This window comes from Podarcis gaigeae (assembly GCF_964106915.1).
Source record: "Podarcis gaigeae genome assembly, chromosome: 2".
NCBI classification, from domain to species: Eukaryota; Metazoa; Chordata; class Lepidosauria; order Squamata; family Lacertidae; genus Podarcis; species Podarcis gaigeae.
In genome coordinates this window covers 81,562,538-81,585,263 of record NC_139679.1, presented here as the reverse complement: position 1 = coordinate 81,585,263, position 22,726 = coordinate 81,562,538, and the positions used below count along the sequence as shown (strand labels likewise).

At 42.4% G+C, this 22,726-nt stretch overlaps 1 protein-coding gene across 4 annotated transcripts in view; it reads left to right on the top strand.

Moving 5' to 3' along the window:
- The window catches only part of CARD19 (caspase recruitment domain family member 19), a 37,140-nt gene that overhangs the window by 7,049 nt on the left and 7,365 nt on the right, over window positions 1-22,726 (top strand). For 2 of the 4 annotated variants that reach the window (XM_083727084.1, XM_083727082.1), the window contains exons 1-3: window positions 7,152-7,396; window positions 16,144-16,286; window positions 19,981-20,134. In XM_083727084.1, the coding sequence (XP_083583210.1) occupies window positions 7,390-7,396; window positions 16,144-16,286; window positions 19,981-20,134 (304 nt within the window). In that variant the 5' untranslated portion in view covers window positions 7,152-7,389. Of the gene's footprint in view, window positions 1-7,151; window positions 7,397-16,143; window positions 16,287-19,980; window positions 20,135-22,726 lie in introns of those variants that run through there. The other 2 variants (XM_083727081.1, XM_083727083.1) reach the window with 1 other exon arrangement.

Below are 22,726 nucleotides of genomic sequence, written 5' to 3'. Positions count from 1 at the left end.
TCTTATTTAAAGATGAACACGGCAGAATTTTGGCGATTGAAATTCAGACACAAGGAGAAAAATTTTTGATATTAGGAATATATGCTCCAAATGAAGGAAAATCGGAATTTTTCAGGAAGCTGCATGAGATTATGCTGGACTACTTAGACTACAACAACATCATTATGATGGGTGATATGAATGGGGTTGTGTCTGTAAATATGGATAAGTCGCAAAGTGCTAACATAACCAAAGATGGCAGACTACCTAAAACTTTCTTTGAAATGACTGACAATGTGGACTTAATTGACATATGGAGGGTTAAGAACCCCCTAGGAAAAGAAGGGACTTTCTTTTCTGAAGCTCATCTGACATGGACACGAATCGACCAAATATGGATAACTAGAGGACTGGCACCCAAGACTAGAAAGGTGGAAATCTGCCCAAAAACCTGCTCCGACCATAATGCTTTGAAAATGGAATTGAGACTAAATACAACCGGATCCTTCAGATGGAAAATGAATGACACCCTACTAAGGGACGAGAAGATTGTTAAGAAGGCCCAAAAAACTTTAAAGGACTATTTTGAGATAAATTTAAATACCACTGTGGAAAAAAGAATAATCTGGGACGCAAGTAAAGCAGTCATGAGAGGGTTTCTAATACAACAAAATACGATCAAGAAAAACCTCTGGAATGAAAAGAAGGAGAAGATATTGGAAAAAATAAGAGATGGAGAAAAAAAACTAAGATCCAGGCCCAAGTCGAAGGAAGTGCTGAGAGAAGTGAAATTTTTCCAAGCACAATATTTGAAATTGATAAATCAAGAGGTGGAATGGAAAATTAAACAAATGAAACAAAGATCTTTTGAATCAGCAAATAAGTGTGGGAAACTGCTAGCATGGCAGTTGAAAAAGAGACAAAAACTTAATACAGTTACAAATCTAGAGATTGAAGGGAGAATGGTTCAGAAACCCGAGGAAATTAGAAAGTGCTTCCAGAGATATTTCAAAGAACTTTATTCACAAGGGCCACAGAAAGACTCGGAGGTGGACCAATTTCTCAAAACCAACGGATTACAGAAAATACCTCAGGAAATGAGAACAATCCTGAATAGTAATATCACACAGCAAGAAATTGAAAGTGCCATTCAGAACCTTCAATTAGGCAAATCTCCAGGCCCTGATGGACTTACCTCCAAATACTATAAGGTTTTGAAAGACTATTTGATACAACCTTTGTTGGAGGTCTGTAACCAGATTATGGAGGGGAGGAAGGCACCGGAAACGTGGAAAGAAGCCTACATCACATTGATACCTAAACTAGAAACTGAAAAGACCCAGCTTAAGAACTACCGCCCCATCTCACTCCTAAACGTGGATTACAAAATTTTTGCAGACATTTTGGCAAGTAGGTTTAAAAAAGTGCTTAATGAAGTGATCCATAAGGACCAGGCTGGCTTTCTCCCTGGTAGGCATTTGTTTGGCAACACAAGAAACATCATCAATATTTTGGAACTTTTACAAACAAAGCTCAACACTAGAGCGGTGCTAATCTTTATTGATGCGGAGAAAGCCTTTGACAACATTTCCTGGATGTTTATGAAGAAAAATTTGGAAGGGATGGGAGTGGGGCGGGGGTTTGAAAATGGAATAGAAGCAATATATTCAGAACAAAAAGCGAAATTGATAGTAAACAATGTGGTGACAGAGGAGTTTAAAATTGAAAAAGGGACATGGCAGGGGTGCCCTCTATCCCCCCTATTGTTTATTTCAGTTCTGGAGGTGCTACTGAACATGATTAGAAAGGACCGGTTGGTACAGGGAATTGAGGTCGGAGTGAAACAATATAAATTGAAAGCATTTGCAGATGACCTGGTATTAACATTGCAGGAGTCAGTCTCTAGTACTAAAAGAGTGTTAGAATTAATTTCTGATTTTGGTCGGGTGTCGGGATTTAAGTTGAACAAGCAAAAAACTAAGGTTCTAGCAAAAAAATTGACAACTACAGAAACAGATGAGTTCGTGAAAGAAACAGAACTAAATGTAGTTAAAAAAGTAAAATACCTAGGGGTGTATCTGACCTCCAAAAATTTGAATTTGTTTAAAGATAACTACGAGAAATGTTGGTCAGAAATCAAAAGAGATTTGGAAACGTGGTCAAGATTGAAACTTTCCTTGTTGGGCCGAATAGCAGCTATAAAGATGAACGTATTGCCAAAAATGTTATTTTTGTTTCAGACCCTACAGATCGTGGACAAGGTGGAATGTTTTGGAAAGTGGCAGAAGGATATTTCTAAGTTTGTTTGGCAGGGCAAAAAGCCCCGAATAAAGTTTAAAATATTAACTGATGCGAAAGAAAGAGGGGGATTTGCCCTGCCAGACTTGAGGTTATATTATGAATCTGCAGCCTTCTGCTGGTTGAAAGATTGGATTTTACTGGAAAACACTGATGTCCTAGATCTGGAAGGGTTTGACAATGCTTTTGGGTGGCATGCATATTTGTGGTATGACAAGGTTAAAGTGCATAAATTGTTTAAAAACCACATTGTTAGGAGAGCAATTTTAATGGTCTGGACAAAATATAAAGACTTACTGGAGAGTAAGACTCCGAGGTGGCTCTCACCGGTGGAGGCCAAGGCACGTAAGAGACCTAACATGGAGGCCAATTGGCCTAAATATGGGGAAATAATTGAAAAGATTGGAGACAATTGGAGGTTGCAGAGCTTGGAAAAATTAAAAAACAAGGTGCGAGATTGGTTGCATTATGCACAAATTCAAGAAGTTTTTAAAGTAGATAAGAAGGTTGGATTCCAGGTGGAAAAATCGAAACTAGAGGCAGAACTGTTAGAACCAAAAAGTAAACGACTTTCGAGAATGTATAACCTGCTGCTTAAATGGAATACTCAGGATGAGACAGTCAAATCCGCCATGATAAAGTGGGCGCAGGATTTGGGGCATAACATTATGTTTGAAGACTGGGAAAGGTTATGGAACACCGGAATGAAATTTACGGCATGTAGTGCCTTGAAGGAAAACATTATGAAAATGATATACCGGTGGTACATGACCCCAGTCAAGCTTGCTAAGATATATCACCTGTCTGATAATAAATGTTGGAAATGTAAAGAGGCGGAAGGGACATTCTTTCACCTCTGGTGGACCTGCCCGAAAGTGAAGGCCTTTTGGGAAATGATTCATAATGAACTAAAAAAGGTACTTAGATTTACCTTACCTAAGAAACCAGAGGCCTTCCTCCTGGGCATGGTGGACCAGAGAGTGCTTAAGAAGGACAGAACTTTTTTTATGTACGCTACTACAGCAGCAAGGATCCTGATTGCAAAACATTGGAAGACACAAGATTTACCCACACTGGAGGAATGGCACACGCAGTTGATGGACTACATGGAACTGGCCGAAATGACTGGCAGAATCCGAGACTTGGGAGAAGAAACAATCGAGGAGGACTGGAAAAAATTTAAGGACTATCTGGAAAAACACTATAAGCTGTATGAATGTTAAAAAATGCACCTTTTAGGAAACTCTAGCTTCAGTAATGTTAAACTAAAGAAATGGAAATTAAGGCACAAGAAGTCTGAGATAGAATAAGGAAATAACTTTATTGTGTTTAAATGAAAATGTATATGATTCGGGTTATAACACATTTGAAATTGGGTAACATGATAAAACGAAGGATACAATAAGTAATGAAATAAGTTAACAAATTGCTGATGTTATGTTCACAGAGAATGCAGGGTTGGGAGGATGTGGGGAAGTCCAGTAGATTTGGAAAAAAGAACAAGAAAATTTGTAATCTTTTTATTTTATTCTTATAACATGCTCTTTATTCTTTTTTCTGTATTTTACAAACTTAATAAAAAATATTATAAAAAAAAATAAAGAGACACTGTGGTGCAGATGGAATTACACCCTGCTTACTTGTAATGAAAGTTACTTACAAGAAGGGGGGGCTGGGATCGCAGCATCAAATCCTAGCTAGGGAAGTGCTTTTTTATACTACAAAACATATCAAAGTGCATTTTATCTCCTAGCTGCACACAAATGGATGAGCTCGTTTCTAATAATAATAATAAACTGCATATGCAAATTACAAAAATGTAGAATTTTTTAAATTTGAGAACTTATGTGAAAAAATAAATTATGTTGTTTGAAATTGTACAATTAATTGTTTCCAAAAGTGGCAATTAATTTTCTGTGTCTAAATTTATGTTCACTGTTCAAACTACAAGAAAATTAAATGTGCCATCAGCTCTTATTTATAGTCATGAATTATATTTCAATTCACAGGATAAGAAATGGAAATGGAAACGCTGATAGAATTTTATCCTTCAGTTCAATATTGTTCCTATCTAAGCATTTCAAATTGGTTACAAATTTAACCTTTTAGAGCTTTGATAATTATACCACTAGAAAGAAATAATTACAACTACACAAAATGTTTTACAGAGCAATTCCATGCATGTCACTTGGGAAGTAAATACACATAGTCAAGTGCTTTTTTTTCTGGGGGTACGCATACCCCTAAACATTTTGTGAATCTAAGTTTGGCCTCATTGAGGAGCAGTATTTCAAGATGAGTAGGAAAATGAGTACCCCCTAAACATTTTTAAAGAAAAAAAGCACTGTACATAGGAGACTTAGAATGACAATGAATCAAATTGCACTGAAGTGGCTCACTTTGTGACAGCCTATATGTGTGTGGATGCCAATGTAGAAATTATAATCCCTGCCATAGGCATATTTGAATAAATCCTCATACGCCATTGGGAAACGCAGTCACATGATTTCCAGTTTTGTTCTATGAAAGTGCACTTAGAGCAACTTTGGACATAGCCCACACACCACAAGGTCCCCCTATATAAGAAAGGTCACTGTTAGCAGATTGTGCAAATTCTTTGAGGTTGAACCCCCCACACTGCTCATTTATAACCTCTGCTTTCAATGGGACCTGAACCACTTCACTTGGAAGTCAAAGATTATTTGTTTCAGTGTTTTTGGGTGGGTGTAACACCTCTGGAGCTCTCCCCCTCCTTGTGCTTGCATGTGAGCATAGGTTTTGTGTAGTGGCTGTGGCAGTTGGGACTGGTATGGCATGCGCGGTTCTGCCCCCGATTCATTTTAACAGCATTACAGTGGTACCTCTGGTTGTGAACGGGATCCGTTCTGGAGCCCCGTTCGCAACATGAGCAGAACGAAACCCGTGTCTGCGCAGGTCGCAATTCGCTGCTTCTGCGCTGACGTCATTTTGAGCGTCTGCGCATGCGCGAGTGGCGAAACCTGGAAGTAATCCGTTCCGTTACTTCTGGGTCGCCACGGGACGTATCCTGAAAGAACGTAACCTGAACCAAACGTAACAAGAGGTATGACTGTACAAGTTTTCTGCTCAGATCCAGCTATCTAGGACAGGGGTCAGCAACCTTTTTTAGCTGTGGGCTGGTCCACTGTCCCTCACACCATGTAGTGGGCCGGACTATATTTTGAAAAAAATAATAAATGAACAAATTCCTATGCCCCACAAATAACCCAGAGATTCATTTTAAATAAAAACACACATTCTACTCATGTAAAAAACACCAGGCAGGCGTCACAAATAACCCAGACATGCATCTTAAATAAAAGGACACATTCTACTCATGTAAAAACACGCTGAGAAGGCAATTGGGCCGCATCCGGCCCACGGGCCTTAGGTTGCCTACTCCTGATCTAGGAAGTGTAGATGGATGCTGCTTCTGGAAGGAGGCACTTGATTTATCCAGACTGGGAGACCACAACATGTTATCAGATTCTTCCCTGACATGTTTATGTTTATGTTTTTATTTTTATGGAAGCATTTATTTGCTATTCTTGAGAAAGAACTAAGGCACTTCCAGACAATCTGTTTATTTACCCTAATTTGTTTGCAGGGATATTTAATGCGCATTAACTAGAGATTTGCTTGTGGGGAGGCGAGATGTGCCAAAAGCAAGCAGGCACGCACTATCCCATACTTTCCAGCGCATTTCTACCTCACTATGCTTACTGCAAAAAGTTTGATCTTTTGAGGAAGTGGGTTCGATGCACGAGAGCTTCAAATCAACTTTGATCACACAACTTAGATTTGCCAGTACAATCCTACCTGAAAGTAGGGACAGCCTAGAAACACCCTTAGGCTCAGGCCTAACTTCAGCATCCACCCCCAAGCAAAAACTCAATACAGTAAGCCCACAACTTCCATGGGCAGGGGCTACGTTCTGGGGATCATGCCTAAAGTGGGTGGGATTGCTGAAGTCTTTTTTTCCCTGGATACCTGCCATTTTTTATTTATTTTGCCAAGTGCACAAAGCTGAATGTGCACAATGTGCCTACGTTGGGGATTTACCATACACATTTCTTGGTAGTTTATCAAAAACAGGGTAATAGGCGGCTTTCTCGGTAGCTCATACAGGGGCAGACTCTGGTCATCTTTCGTATTATGGTGTCTGTGCACCAAAATCTGGTGTTCCCAAATGGGATTTTCTCAGGTATGGATCTTCTCACCTGAAGGAGCATCTCCACCCCCATCGTTCTACCCGGACACTGAGGTCCAGCTCCAAGGGCTTTCTGGTGGTTCCCTCACTGCGAGAAGTGAGGTTACAGGGAACCAGGCAGAGGGCCTTCTCGGTAGTGGCACCTGTCCTGTGGGACGCCCTCCCAGCAGATGTCAAGGCAATAAGCAACTATTTTACTTTTAAAAGACAGCTGAAGACAGCCCTGTTTAGGGAAGTTTTTAATGTTTGATCTTTTATCTTGTTTTTAATATTCTGTTGGGAGCTGCCCAGAGTGACTGGGGAAACGCAGCCAAATGGGCAGGGTATAAACAATAAATTATTATTATCATCTCAATTTTGCTTGGCGCCCTGTGTGCCTGAATCCAGCGCAGGCTCATTTTTTCTACGTTTACCACACCGTTTGCCCTTTTGCTCCGCACCATGATGAACTCCCAAGGAAAACGTGGCGCTTGGGAGAAAGGAAGCCCAGCGCCCCGGGCCCCAACAAGAGCACTTGGGATCGCAACAGCGTGTGCAGCTCTCTGCTCCTCGCTGCGCACGGGAATGGAGGGGCAGCTCTTTTTCCTCCTGCCCAGACAAGTGAGGAGAAGCGAGGGAGAAGCCGCTTTCTTGCCCCCCTTGTCAGCCGGGCGGCGGCTCCTCCTGCGGCGGTCCTTCTGGCAACTTTGCCTGAGCGCCGCGTGGCCGAGGCCGGCCTGCAAGCGCAGCGGCGCGTCCGGAAGGCCTCTTGCCTGTTTGCCTGCCCGAGAGGAAGGAACAAGACGCGCCCGCCAGAGCTCGCAGGGGCGGGACTGGCAGCGGCGGCAGCTCGAGGAACCTTCCCAACCTCGCCGGGCCGGCCTTCCTTCCCGCTGGACGCCATTATGCCAGGTTCGTACGCCCCTCGGAGGAGGGAGAGGACGGCGGGCCGCCGCCAAGTCCCGGCTGCAGGGGGCGCACAGAGCAGGGCGGCAAGGACACCTCGGAGGGCGGGTGTGCGTGCCTATCAAAGGAAGCCCCAGGCGCTGTTAGAGGAGACTTTAGCCCCGCTTTTGCATGCACCGGAGCTGAGGTCTCTTCTTACCATTGTGCATCCCGATCTTGTCCGTGGGTGCTGGCTCGCGTTTGATTTCCGAGGAAGCGTGCGCGAGGTTGCAGACGTGCAGCGCCTCCGCCCGCTGTTCTTGTTCGCTCGGGGCATTTCTCTTCGAGGGTGCGTTTTTAAGCAGCCCGATCTTAGACATGTTTACTCAGAAGTAAGCTCTGCGGAGATCAGCACATGACTGCCTTGCAAGGCGACGGAAGAATGTGCCCTGCACAACTTTGCACCCTCCCTTTGAAAGGCAGCCTACGTTGGGAGATGCCTCTCCCGTGGAAGGAAGTTGTTTAAACCCGCATTTATTTGTTTGTTGTCTTAAGTCTGCAGCCTTACACCCTGTTACCAGCCGCGTCGATCTTAATGGGATTGCACAGTTACGGTTGCGTTTAGACATTGGTTTGCTCGTGGCAGCTGTTTACAAGTTTTGTGTTTTTTAGAGTTTCTTGATTGTCACCCGCTTTAAAAACGTCGAGTTCTCTTGCTAACAGCATAACATAATGGGCAAGGCAGGGCATTTTTTCAGAGCAGGAGTTTCAAATGATGGAAGTAATTGATGCCAAGTGAGTCAGCTTCTCCGCCTGAGTCATCAGCCCCGGTAACAGGCAGCCTCTGTGTAGTACACTGTGGGCAAGCAAGTATATACTACTTGGATAAACTTTAATAATATAAGAACCTAAGAAGACCCTGCTGGATCAGTGAATCTAGTGATCCAGGCCAGCATCCCACAGTGGCCAACCAGATTACAGTGGTACCTCGGGTTAAGAACTTAATTTGTTCTGGAGGTCCGTTCTTAACCTGAAACTGTTCTTAACCTGAAGCACCACTTTAGCTAATGGGGCCTCGCGCTGCCAGAGCACGATTTCTGTTCTCATCCTGAAGCAAAGTTCTTAATCCGAGGTACTATTTCTGGGTTAGCGGAGTCTGTAACCTGAAGTGTCTGTAACCTGAAGCATCTGTAACCCGAGGTACTGTGGGAAACCAACAAAATGCATTTTAATACAAAAGCACTCTCCCCTCCTGGTGCTTCTGCCAGCTGGTGTTCAGAAGCATTGCTGCCTTGAACTGTGGCGGCAGAGTATAGCCATCATGACTAGTTGCCATTAATAGTCCTCTCCTCCGTGAATTTGTCTAATTCTCTTTTAAAGCCATTCAACATTTAGAGTGCCACTGGTTTCCCCCAACCCTACTACTGAGGTATCATCTGTTGAGCAGTATGTTGCTTGGTCTCAAGATGCCCAATGAATAATTGCATTATATAATTATATACATATAAAATATATAATATTTTCCCATCTATAAGACACCCCTCTGTATAAGACGTCCCCTATTTTGGGGGACTCCGATTTAAGAAAATGGGGGGGGATGGCCTCCGTGTACTCTTGACATTGTTTTAAAGGGAAAAAACCTAGTCTCATACACGGAAAAATACGGTAAATGGGGGGTGGCGGCGGCATTTAAATCAGGAGTAGGCTCTGCACATAATGATGCTGCATATTCATTACTGTACTTTTTGCAATGCTGCTTACATAGACATTGGTCATCATGCAACTAGAGTGATGCCACTGGTTAAAGCATCAGAATTTCCATTAATAACAACAATAATATTTGACTTGCTAGTCACTTGTCACACAGATGTACAAAAACACACACACAATAACAGCTACAGGAAGCTTTGGTGGAATTGATCTTGTAAATAAACACAACAAGATAATTTGGTTGTGTAAGTAAAAGGTTTGAGACAGTTACACACGTAACCTCTTATGTACATATCAAACAGCAGCTTTTACTGCGAGCCAGGTTAGTAAAATAGACTGTAGAAACTACTTTTCCAAAAATAGCTGTGATATTCAAGTTGCTCATGCTAGAAGAATCTGACATGCGGATGCTTGAGATGGAAACATTTATTTTAGCTCTTGTGTGAAGGTGAGACAAAAGTTAAGCAGACGTAAGATCACAATGATCAGAGGCAGTGCTTTTGGCCTATACAGAAATGGTTTGCTGATTCTGCCACCCTGTATAGTCTTTATTTCTAAATGCTGACCTTCAGATACACTATTTTCTTGAGCTAATGCCTGCGTTGTTTCACATGGCTGGCTGCTTGACCTTTCACTTAGAAGGCATCACTTCAAATCCAGCTTAGATCATTGGAGACTGAAACTTATCAGCATCTGCCGGCTGTTCCCTGATGCGAAGCAATTGTGGAGCATTTGAACTGTATCTCCAAGAACAGATGTCTGCTCTTTAGCTCCCTCACACCCCACCAACCCCTGAGTTGGGAAGCCAAGGAGCCAATGAAAGTTGGGAAGCTAGTTTGCACCTCTATGAATTCCCTCAGGTGTTTACCCCTGAACACTTACCCTTCAGGGTCTTCAACCATTTTGGATTTGGGGGCATATTTGGAAACCTGAGAAACTGTTGTGGACACCACAAAAAAAGTTTCACAGAAGGAAAGCTGGTGATGCTCAGATCCTCCCTACACTCCCAACACACACACACACACACGACCAAAAAAGCAGGCAACACACCAACCAAACAAGATGCTTTAAAAGTTGATACCAGCATCTTGAATGGAAACCAGTTCCTAAGTCAGGCAAGATAGAGATAGCCATTCCCCACTGCTTGCCTCCAGTGTCTGGATATCTGAGAGAACACCCAAAAAATATGCAGACAGGACATAAATGAGGCAAAACAAAAACAAAAAAAGAGTGCTCTCCAAATCTATATCTGGAAAATCTCCTGATTTTTAATGGCTTTGTAACATCTTACTTTCATAAAATGATCTCCTCTTTATGTTTGGCTGCCAGCAGCAATAAAATCCTCAGTCTGTTTGCAGAATCTGCACCAAACTATGGATTTGTTTGATTCTTTCCAAGAACAAAATGAATGGAAGTGGGAAGAAAGCTTTAAACCATCTGCAGTTATCATAATGACCTGGTCATTCAGCAGTCATTGTTAGTGCTATAATTGCCTGCTTTGTGGGAAGAGTAATCTTCTCTCATTTTATGATCTGCCTGAAGGCCAAAATGATGAGCATTTTGCTTTGTTAGCATTGCTTGTTGGTTGGTGTACTAAAATAGTTGCATTATTGTTTTCAGTACTGCTGAATTGCTTTGACGATGTAAACTGTGGGGATGTGGTTTGTTTTGGGATAGGCTTTGGATTAAATGTTGAATGAGCTGTTTGCATATATATTTTTAAAAATTGTGTGTGGCAATACTGCAGTTATTTTGTGTAATGTTAACACATGCCGAATATAACTATGCCATGTTTACACATGCCAAACATAAATGTGTTCATGGTAATATACATACAATATATACCTCCAGTTTGCCATAATTGACCAAGGAAAGTGCTAAGCATTAAGGGTGGAGAGTGCAAGCCTTGGAAACAGTGGACTCAGCTATACAACTGCAAATAAAATATTTTAAATGTGTTGTAAAGTGCAATATACAAATGTGACACTAGATGGCGACAGTGAGATATGCCAAATTCAATGTATTTTTCAAAACATTTTTTTAAAAAGCCATTTCCACAGCGTTTTCTTTATATGTATGTAGATTCCACCAGAGTGTGTATCTTTAAGAGCTCCAAGGTGATGACAACAGGGGCAATGTTTGCATGTAGCACTAAGGCAAACCATGGCTTAGCATGAACCTACTGGTGCCAACTTTGCTTTTCTCTGGGTCCTCTTAGCACCCATAGAAGCTAAGCCAAGGTTTCACTTGGTGTGTCCTCGGTGCTCTGTCCTTTTTAACCAAGAACAAAACTAGGCTACAGATTGTGGTTAAGGAGTAATGAGTTTAACCATGATACAGTGGTACCTCGGGTTACATACGCTTCAGGTTACAGACTCTGCTAACCCAGAAATAGTATCTCGGGTTAAGAACTTGGCTTCAGGATGAGAACAGAAATTGCGCGGCGGCAGTGGGAGGCCCCATTAGCTAAAGTGGTGCTTCAGGTTAAGAACAGTTTCAGGTTAAGAACGGACCTCCAGAATGAATTAAGTTCTTAACCCGAGGTACCACTGTACTGCCTTCAGGCAACACTCTAAGCCAGACCTTGGCTTTGCGGAGTTTAGGAGCAAAGTGGATGTAAGCTTTTCCCTGGGAAAGGAAGTCCTGAGAAGCCATAGTTACAGTTTGACAGGTCCTTGTGCAGCACTAGTGACCTGGGCATTCCCTGGGCTCACTGCTGGCATTTTACTCCCTGGAGCCTGCAGCAGACGGGAGAATAAGACAAGTGAACAAAGCATTAAACATTGACAATTGGTAAGGCTGCTGCAGGACAAAGCTCAGGTCTGTAGCTAGCAATTCTGTAAACATTCCTCAAGCATGGAAAGTACTGGACTGTATACGTCTCTCCAGTGCAATGAAACACTGATATTTCTTCCTGCCTTGGATTTCTTTCCTCATCATTTTTATAGGCTGTTCTCTTTTTCTCTGATAAATAAATACCAGTGCCTTAAAAAAAATTATGTCAGTCAAGTTTCATTGAAATACGTCTAGTCTACCTTGCATATCTGTTTCCACGGTGGAGTCCAAGATAAGGCTGAATTCATTTCAGCATCTAGCGATTTCAGAGTCTGTGATCTTCTATGGTTACAGCTTCATGAGGGAATAAAGCCAGAGCTGGATTAAAAGATTACGGGCTGGATATTTTCAAAAACTCATTTTGTTAATGGTGATAGAGCAGTTGTCAAAGAAAGAAAAATGAAATAGTTGATCTACAATGATTTTTAACAACAACACATTTTTATTTAGCTGTTGGCAAAAACAGTACAATGGGAGTCCTATTTACAATTTGAGATTCTGCATTCTGTGTGCTCCTAAATAATAAGAGACTGATTAGAAATCTTCCAAGTGTTAGGCATGCCATTGTTTCCAAATTGTCTTGTGTGTTGTGATGTATTCAGATAAAGTCAGTGACAAAACTTGATTTTAATGCAGTAATTGACACCCTCAGAGCTATTTCTGAAGGAACTGTGAAAGGTCCAGGAGCGGGGTGTGTTTAGTCGAAATTCTGTACTTTGGAAGGTAGAGTTCCTTGGAAGTTTGCAACAGGAAGATCAGTAATGGTGGACAGAGCAAGTGCTCACAGCACTTTTCCCGGATTCTGTATGTGTCCACTGGCCTGAAAAGGCTAGTTACCCCTACCATACATTTATCGTGATGCTTCAAGGTTAAGGTTAACACATTTTAATTGCATGTAAGGATTTTGAGCAGACGGAACTCATAGAAAGGTAGCGTAGTGGGGAGGGGAACTTGCCCTTTACATAATGCTGCCTTGCATTTGCCGTTGATTGAAGAAAATAAAAAGGAGCCTTGCCTAAAATCCCAGAGAAGCTTACATTGCATAATTATGTGTGCTGCATAAAATACAAGATTTGTATGGGTCAGCACAAAGCAGATAATAACAGTTGTTTGGAGGCATAATTTAAAGAGCTGCAGTTGTAGGCAGAATTCCAGTTTACTGAAATATGTTTTTTAAAAAAGAGAGAGGCTTAACTGATGTAAACTCTCTTCGCTGCTAATATGCTCTTGTATGTTGTTGCATATGTGACTTGTAGCAGAAGACATTGGAGAGAGCCAAGAGAGGGAAGCCAGCCTGAGCTCGCCTTGCTTTCCTGTTCATTCACAGCACTTAGACTACATACACACCACATATTTAAAGCACATTCCCCCCCCCAAAAAAAAAGAATCCCAAGAATGGCAGTGTAGCCAGCACCCTTAACAAACCACAGTTCCCAGGATTCTTTGAAAGAGGGAATGTGCATTAAATGTGTTTTAACTTTGTGGTATGTATGTAGCCTTAGACACAAGTTCTACCTCTACAATTGGGACATTCTCACAGGTAAACCTTGGAACTAGAGAACTCCAGACTCTTAAGAGTACCTTGGCCTCGATTTCTTAATCAGCACAGCAAATGTCTTAGGGAACTTAGGGTGGCGTCAAAAGAAGTCTGTGATATGGCAGGAGTTTCATTTTTAAAACCTCACTGGATGCCCAATGCAAGGAAATTATATGAATTTGATGTCTAATTTTCTTGACGTATACTGTAAGGAGTTCATATGGAAGGACAGTCGTGTCATGTCATGTGAAGCCTCTTTCAAAGACATTTCAATCATCATGTTAGGAAGTTTCCGACGGGGAGAATCAGGTGTTCTTGGTTTTCTGAAATGGTACTGTACACTTTGACATACAGAAGGAAAAAAGGCTGTTCCCTGCCTCCAGAAGTGTACAGTCTAGGGGTGGGTCTACACATAGGGGGGGAAACGCTCAAAATGAATCATAAATTGTTATAAGAAAAGAAAAAAAACACTATGTAAAAACACACTCTACAGCGTCTGTTTATAACGCATTCAAAACACTGTTTTTTGAATAATGTAGCTGAGTCCTAGGTTTCAAAGTGGGCAAGGGGTGAGGGGACAGCATAGGAAGGAGATGACTAATTTGCAAGCCACTGCTAATTTCACCCTGGGGACAGAATATAGTTGTGGGAAATGTTATCCTATGTGAAACAACCCTAATCATTAATATGCTGTGTTGTCACCATCTCTATGTTTGTCTTCGGTTTCTCCGTATCCCCATCCATGTATTCTCAGTACATCTTTCAAAACGTAGCTCTTGACTTGACTTCCGCCCTCTTCAATCTTCCTTTCTCATCGCATATTGAAAAAAAAAAAGACTATATAACATCTCAACTGGAAAAGAATTTTAGCAAACAGTATAATGAAGCACATGGATTTTATTGAGGTGCATTGAGACAATGCAGAAAAAGATGCTTCGCTTGCCATTTGAACCATTAATTTTATGGGGTGAATGGTAACAGTCTTCTGGAAATCCAGTTGATACTTATGGAATTGCAAAAGTTGTGCAATGCCAGTAGAAAGCTTTTCTTGTTTTCGTTTTAATGGGAATGACTCAGGCTCTCAAAAAGCCTTTGCTTATTACAATAATCATGGGAGGTTTTTATGAATTTTTTTGGGGGAATATCACATTATTTAAAAAGAGAGGGCAGAATCTGAAGGCAATGAAAGGTTTAAAGCTGAACAGCAAAATCATCCTCTTTTAAGGCCATTCCGCTGTTTTTATAGCAGAATCTCTGGATTTTGAAGCACTGATTAGCAAACAAATCCCATGCTCGGCTATGCAGCAATAAAAATACAGCAATTGAAATTGTTCTGAGGTCAGGTTAGACTGCACAGTTTCCCTTTTAGTGGCTAGGATTTGAAGGCAGATATAAAAATTGAGCATTCCAACTTTTAAAAAATGCATTTTTTACTGAGGCCTGTTCAGATGTGATATTGCCCAATCTCCTAAATATGTATAGGAGATCAGGAGCCCCCCAACTCTGTTCTGTTATTTCTCTGCTGAGCTTGTCTGCGTCTTCCCTCTCCCTCTCTGTCCTCTGTATCTTTTCATTTTCAAAGGTAACAAGGCTTATATGCAGCTTTGTTTTCTAACCATTAGCTCAGCCCAGGCACCTCCAAACCTGGCCCTCCAGATGTTTTGGGACTACAACTCCCATCATCCCTAGCTAACAGGACCAGTGGTCAGGGATGATGGGAATTGTAGTCCTAAAACATCTGGAGGGCCAGGTTTGGGGATGCCTGGCTCAGCCCCCTGCAAACTCACTTCTGATCATGGATGCAAAACTGCAACTGTGATGCTGACCATGGTTGGCTCTGAAAAGAAAAGGAAGAGGTGAGTTCACACATAGAGTTCAGGAACGTGAAGGAACACATGAGACCACAAGCAGGATGGGAGAGTAGCTTGCAGTGCAGTGGGAGGGCTGCTATGTTGAAATTTAAACCACTTGGAAATGCCTCGCTACACACACACACAGTCTTGGTGGGCTGTCACTGATGAGACCTCGTGGCTTGTTGGTTTTATCTGAGATCTTGTACTAAAGGTAAAGGTAAAGGTACCCCTGCCCGTACGGGCCAGTCTTGACAGACTCTGGGGTTGTGCGCCCATCTCACTTAAGAGGCCAGGGGCCAGCGCTGTCCGGAGACACTTCCGGGTCACATGGCCAGCGTGACATCGCTGCTCTGGCAAGCCAGAGCTGCACACGGAAACGCCATTTACCTTCCCGCTAGTAAGCGGTCCCTATTTATCTACTTGCACCCGGGGGTGCTTTCGAACTGCTAGGTTGGCAGGCGCTGGGACCGAGCAACGGGAGCGCACCCCGCCGCGGGGATTCGAACCGCCGACCTTTCGATCGGCAAGCCCTAGGCGTTGAGGCTTTTGCCCACAGCGCCACCCACGTCCCTTTTAGATCTTGTACTACACAACGTGTAAAGATTGCATTGTATGTGAAATACACCCTATGAATGCTCAGTATTTGTATTATTATATTCATGAATGTCAGCAGCTCTTAATGGTTCCTGAGAGCATTTATGGCGCTCCCAGGATGTTCCTGAAGCTCATGTCCTAGTGTGAAACATTTGGTAGCTGATGTGAATTATATGGCACTTCCATCCAGTTGGTCTTTGTGGAACCAGGGGCCTGTTTTTAAATGTATTGCTTCTGTTTTGTAGATCCGACTTACTGTGATCGTTTACGGCAGGACATGGCATTCCTAACGAGCAACGGCAGACTGAGCGAGCAGCTGGTTGACAAAATTATCCTTCAGCTGAACAGAGTTTACCCTCAAATTCTTACCAATAAAGAAGCAGAAAAGGTAATTGAAGGAATCCCACCTGCAGTGTTTCTTTGCTATTGCTGTAGCTCATTTGACCCAGGATTAGGATTGCTGGTTTTTTAAATGCAAAACTTCTGGTACCTCATTGAGACTAGGGGTGGTGGCATCCAGGAGAGCCAAAGGCAGCTCTGGGGCCTTCTCTAATAGGACTGACAATGGGAACCGGAGAAAAAACTATTTGTTCAGCTAAAGTATACAGCAATTGAGCTTCCTTAAATTCCTCTCCACACATGATATCAGTCCTTCCCCGCTCTTCAACGTTCCTCTTAACACAAACCACACCAAAACTGTGGACCTGATAAATTCAAGCAGATAAGAAAATGAGCCAAGTTTAGACTCCACATGTGAAGTGTATGCTTGAATAATCACACAGAAAACACTTTCCAGATGACTGTACTATACATTTAAAGCAGTATCATACAGCCACAATTTCCCTCAAAGAATCTTGGGAACTGTAGTTTGTTGCTGAAAATTGTTAGATGACCACCGTTCCCTTCACAGAACTACAACTGCTAGCACATTTTTGAAGCTAAACAAGAGTCCAGTATGGTTTCAAATTGGATGGGGGATTGCGTGTTAAGATTCCCGCATTGCAGTGGGTTGGACTAGATGACCCTTGGCATCCCTTCCAACTCTATGATTCTATGAACTCTCAGAGTGATTTAACACTCAGTCTCTTTTGCCAGGGAAGTTGGGAAATGGCAGCTCTTCTTAATCAGTAAAGCCATTGCAGAGAATTCTAAATGCTAGCACCCCTTCTTTATCATCTGTAGAAACCAATCAAAGGGGAGTCCAGTTAAATCTAAGCAGGATTACTCCCAAGTAAGTGTGTATAGGATTATACCCTCTTATAGCTTAGGAACACCAACCCTGATGGCCAGTGAGTGAACCTATGCAGATAATTGCATAGCACTCCCTCTCATGTGCATACACACACACACACACACACACACACACGTATACCTGAGCAGAGAAAAATCCCCCACATCTGTTTAATTCTGGTTGTTTAAAACCAGTTCCAACAGCAAGGTCTTACAATACCACTTAGACACTTAAGTGATTAAGTGGTATAAAAATAGCTGCAATAATTTAGGTTTTTAAAAATAGAGAATCCTTCTGAGATCAGCTCCTTGGCAAAATGCAGTGGCAAATGAGGAGAGAGGAATGAGCAAACTGCTTTCTCCCCTGGTTCTTCTCAGAGTTTCTTAGAATAAGCTGAATGGTTCCAACCGTCTCCCATTTGGCAAATAGCTTGGCTAATTCTAAGCATCTCTGCGCTAAACTGGATCCCATCAGTTGCAATAAGGTCCGGTTGCTGCACCAGCTACCTTCTAGCCTCTTTCTTCCACTTTGCTTATGGTGGCGGCAGCAGCAGCTGTGGCTCCAGCTCTGTTGGTGAGGAGGTGTCCCTCTCCTTCCTGCTCGCTGGCACTTGCACTGCTAAGCCAAGTTCCAGAAGAACTTGGAAATATCATTTCTCCACTGCTCCAGAAAAAAATTATTGCATTCCTGGCACTTCACAGGCTGTTGTGGTTTCTTCCTTCCATGAGTGGAACTGGAACAGAGGGTCAGGTGGGGGTTAAGGAGAGAAATGTGAGTTTTTCTTTCGTTTGAATTAAAATCTGAATGAGGGAAGATCTCAAGAGGGCTCTGTGTTGTAATGCTTGTCTCTTGTTTGAGGAGAGAGTTAACGAGTAGCTGCAATCTGCAGTCCAAGGAGTGATGAAGCCCAGGGACATCCATAAATAGGTAGGGAATTTTATGCAGAAGGTGGAAAATGGCACCCACTTCCTAGATCCCTATTATAATACCTTAAGCTAAAGTTGTTTTGTCAAGACAAACCATAAACGTTTATGTAAACAAGCCCCAGGTCTCAAAATGCTGTGATCGTACACCCACAGCATTTGAACTCTTCTTCTGAAATTACAGTAAACATTTCCATGTGTTCATTCATATTCATGAGGCAGTGTAGTCCTCTATTTGCAATCCAAACATCCTGTTAGGAACAGAATTTTGTCTGTCTCACCAGATTCAATTATCTCTTTTTGCATTCACAGACAAGTATGCATTTTCACACTAAGGAAATAACTATTGGATTCCTAAGAAAAAGTGTGCCGCTGTAAAGACAGATAAATCTTTTTCTCACTTCCAAATGCGAATGCTTATGACTGACGACGCTGCGATCTTAGATTCTTATTTCTGAGCAGGTCCAATTTGTGGCTGGTTAGGCCGATCTCTGTATCTGGGAATTTCTGTTAAAGAGGCAGGAATGTGTAGCATGTGGCATTGATCAAGATCACCAAAAAGTTCTTGTACGCAAACTGGAATTAAGGAAATGGCTGAACTGTGCCATAGATCAGTATACATCAAGTCCATGGAACATCCTTATGTGGACTCTATGCTTGGTCGCAGAATACTTCTGAATACCAATCTTGGCACTATCTGACTGGCCATTGTGGAAATGAGATGCAGCCCTTGATTTAATCCAGTGGGGCTCTTCATAGGCAGCTGTTGACTTGCTGGGAACTGGAATTGGTAAGAACATAAAAAATGAACACAAGAGCCCTGCTAGATCAGGCCAGTGACCCACCTTGTCCAGTGTCCTGTTTTCACAGTGGTCAACAAGCAAGACATGAGCACAGTAACGTTCTCCCCTTCTGCATTTTCCCAGCAACTGGTATTCAGAAGCATTACTGCACCCGGCAGTACAGGTAAGGCATAGCCCTCAGGCTTAGTAGCCATGGGTAGTCTTACCATTCATGAATTTGTCTGATGTCAAGCGTCAGAGGATCCAAATCCCATGGGAGGTTGCCTCTAATGGATAAGACAAGGAAGTTCTTGCCAGTTGTTCAATGTTCACAGACAGAGGCTTAGAAAGGCAGCCTCTTAGAATAATGGTGTAAATCTCCCCTCCCCTTCTCTCCCACTTCCTTATGTGCCATCCCTTCTACGGTTGCCGCCGAGGGCCCTTTACTTCTGAATCCTTTGCTCTCCTATTTTTAAGGCTCGCCAGTTCTAGGAGATGGTGGGTCTGGAATGCTTTCTAGTGATGACGTGTCAGCCAGCTGCTCTGGCTCTGCCACCTCCTCCTCTCCCATTATTTCCCAGCTTTCCCCCTCATCTTCCTCTGAACTGTGATCTCCCTCAAACCCCTGTTGTAATTCTGAACTGTTTTCTTCTCTGGAAGGGTCGGGCTGGGGAGACGGTCTTCACCATTCCTTCTCTGTCCATCTGACCTCTGATCCTCTTCTAAAGCTTATTTGTATATTATTTATATGCCAACCTTTGCACAAGCCATATACAACAAAGACCGATGAGATTAAAAGAATATCTAAAATATTCATATGTGATTTCACTTTAGTGCTGAACGTATAGCCTTTTAGATCTTCTGCAAATAGTAGAAAGATGGACACCACTGCTTGTTTGTCCTATTGTGTACAATGGAGAAAGTCTGTTATTTATTCTCCTTTGGAATAGCTAACTCTCATGACGTAGAAGCACCATAAACATTCGTGATAGAATCTTACGCTCTGCTATAAAGAACTTTTAAACAAAAATATAAAGCTACATTTGTATTCTTTCACGTACCATCGAAGGGAGGCAGAGGTTGCTTTAACATTGGTGTTTGTTTTTTACATCCTTGCTAATAAATGCGTTCCCACCCTCCCTGCAGTTCCGAAATCCCAAAGCTTCTCTTCATAGTCGGCTGTCAAACCTTCTAGCCCACTTGCAGAAGGAAGGCGACAAACCCTGTCAAGAATTTTACCGTGCTTTGCAGATCAATGCTGAACAGCTGTATGACAACTTGCCAAGCAGAAGAATTCTAAGTAAGTCAGAGTGCTAACAGATTTCTTTGGGTGCCCTGTTACAATGCTGCCTCTTCAGGGACTAAATGGAACTTTCTGTGTGCTGTTTCTTAGATATACCTAAAAACTGACCAAATTATATGTGGCAGACAAATGCTTACTTATAGCTGCTGCAGCTGTACTTGCACACCAATCTGGCAATTTTGAATCTTTGTTTTATATATGAATAATAAATCTGGCAGCTTTGCAACCTTTTCAGATATTTTGTGTTCCCTTTATGAGCTGCAAAGGCTGGATTCCGGACTAAAAAGTGGTGTTGTTGCCCAGGAAAAGCGATTCAGTGCTTGGCTTGAAGTGTTTTTATTCTATCCAGGGTCTTTCTCCCACTTTTGCACAGGATCAATGTGAGATTATTTTGAGTCCAGGTTGTTTTTCTATGTAGTCAGCTCAAAACTTCAGTGGCCAACTCTTCTTCCACAAGGGATATCTCCAAGGTCCAGGCTTTTGTTTTCTGTTAATATTTATTTTAAAGGCAAATGTAGCTACGTAAATAATCAGCCAGTCATATAATCAACTGAGGTTGACATCATTTCCCAATAACTTTCAGGGGCAGCATCTGGAGACACACAGATTTTCTCCTTATCTCCATAGCTGTAAGGAGGAATTTGGAAATTTTCACTTCAGCTTGCTTTGTCATCCAAACTATGGTGAAACGTAGTAATGGCTTGTTGAAGCAAACTAACTTCAAACCATAGTTTATAAAGCAGGCTTCTTTCATCTAACCATAGTTAAGATTCGCCACAGTTTAGCATGTCCATAAATAGAACCATAAACTGGGTAATCCAAAATGGAAGTAGAAACTTCTAATCTCCTCAAGCTGCACCATTGGAGTGGGGAGGAATATGTGATCCCAAGGTTTGTGGAGATTTGTTCTCACAATGCTAAGCCATGGTTTAGTGTTAGATCTGAATGAAGCCAGTATCTACCATCCAGTTGCTGCCCTTTCCTCTTGTGCAGCCACATACTACATTGTACCAGCTCCCCTCTCCTGTGGTGTTTAAGACAAAACATGAATCAAATAGATTTAGTTCCTGGAATACCTCTTGAGCTAAAATGGCATCAAGGTTAGTAGTACCAGGTTGCTCTACCAGAAAGGCAGTGGGGGAGGATAGGAACCAATCCTTGCTATATTATGTCCCTATGTACTGGGTTACATGGAAATAATTTTCTGTTGTACAGAAGAGCGCATAACACTTGTATAGACAGCAAGAAAATAACAACATTCTGGGGCTGCTCTTTCTTTCTCCTGCACTGAGACATGCTGAATGTGTTCAGAGCTGGATTTAATAATCATATTTGTATTCTGTCCCTTCTCCAAGGAATTCAGATCAGCAACAACAACTGTAAGGCAGGCAAGATTGAGAGAAAGGGAGAGAGGGAGAGAGACTTGCCCAAGGCTATCCAGTGAGCCCAGGGCCATTCTACAGATTTCGTGGCAGCAAACTCAGGTTTGTGATGTTAGGTGTAAGCGTTAACAGGGAGCTGCAGCCAGTCTTGGCTGCCTTTTATATGCATATCTGCACAGTACCTTCATTTTCCAAACATGCTTTGTCCCCTTCATTTTAAGTCTTAGGTTTATGCCTAAGAATTTAACAGAAGAGGCATCTTTGAACAGAAAGTTGAAGCTGGTCTTCCCCTGTGCCAGCCCAGCTCCTTAGCCATTGACACCAGACATGGAGGACAAAGGAATTCTGGAAAGTCATGCCAGAATTATGATGCCTTTCTTGTGGAAGTTTCACTCAGGTTGTGGAGACTGGCTTTTCCTGTTTTTGCAACTCTGTTTACACTGCAGCCCTCCAGATGCTGTTGGACTCCAACTCCCATCATTCCCGACCAGCATGGCCAATGCAAAGGGATGACGGGAGTTGTAGTCCAACAACATCTGGAGAGTTAAAGGCTGGCCACCCCTCTGATAAAGCACTTCGTACTGTGATGGTGCTATAAGTCTGCAATCGTATCCACAATTACCTGGGAACAAACCTCATTGAGCTGAGTGGAACTTACTTCCAAGTCAGCCTGCATAGGATTGGGCAGTTAAGGTGAAGACCTACGCACATTTACTTGGGAGTAAGGGCTTATCCACACTTAACTTTTACCCTGCACATTCTAGCAACTGGTCCATGCTTTTAAAGCTCCATGTCAGAGCACTCCCCCCCCCAGCAGAAAAACCCACCCTTTATAGCTGAAGCACAACAGATAACAATTCAGGTTTTCTTTAAAGCACCTGGAAAATGTGGATGAAAGGGAAATGTGGATAAGCCCCAAGTCTCACAGACCTGAGTGAAACTTCCTTCTATGTGGACATACATAGGATTGCACTGTGCATGAAATTGAAACCGCATTATCATGGGGAGAAATCAGTCATTGGCTTTGACACTGGTGGCTATAAAATACCTAGTTATGTTCACTTAATATATTTCTTTGTGTCATGGGAAAGATTAATTCAGGAGCTGACAATGTATTTAGCACCAAGGGCCCATATTAGAAATATATCACGGACTGGATGGTGTCAGCTAATCTGAATCTTTGACTCAATACATTAGCAACCCAGTT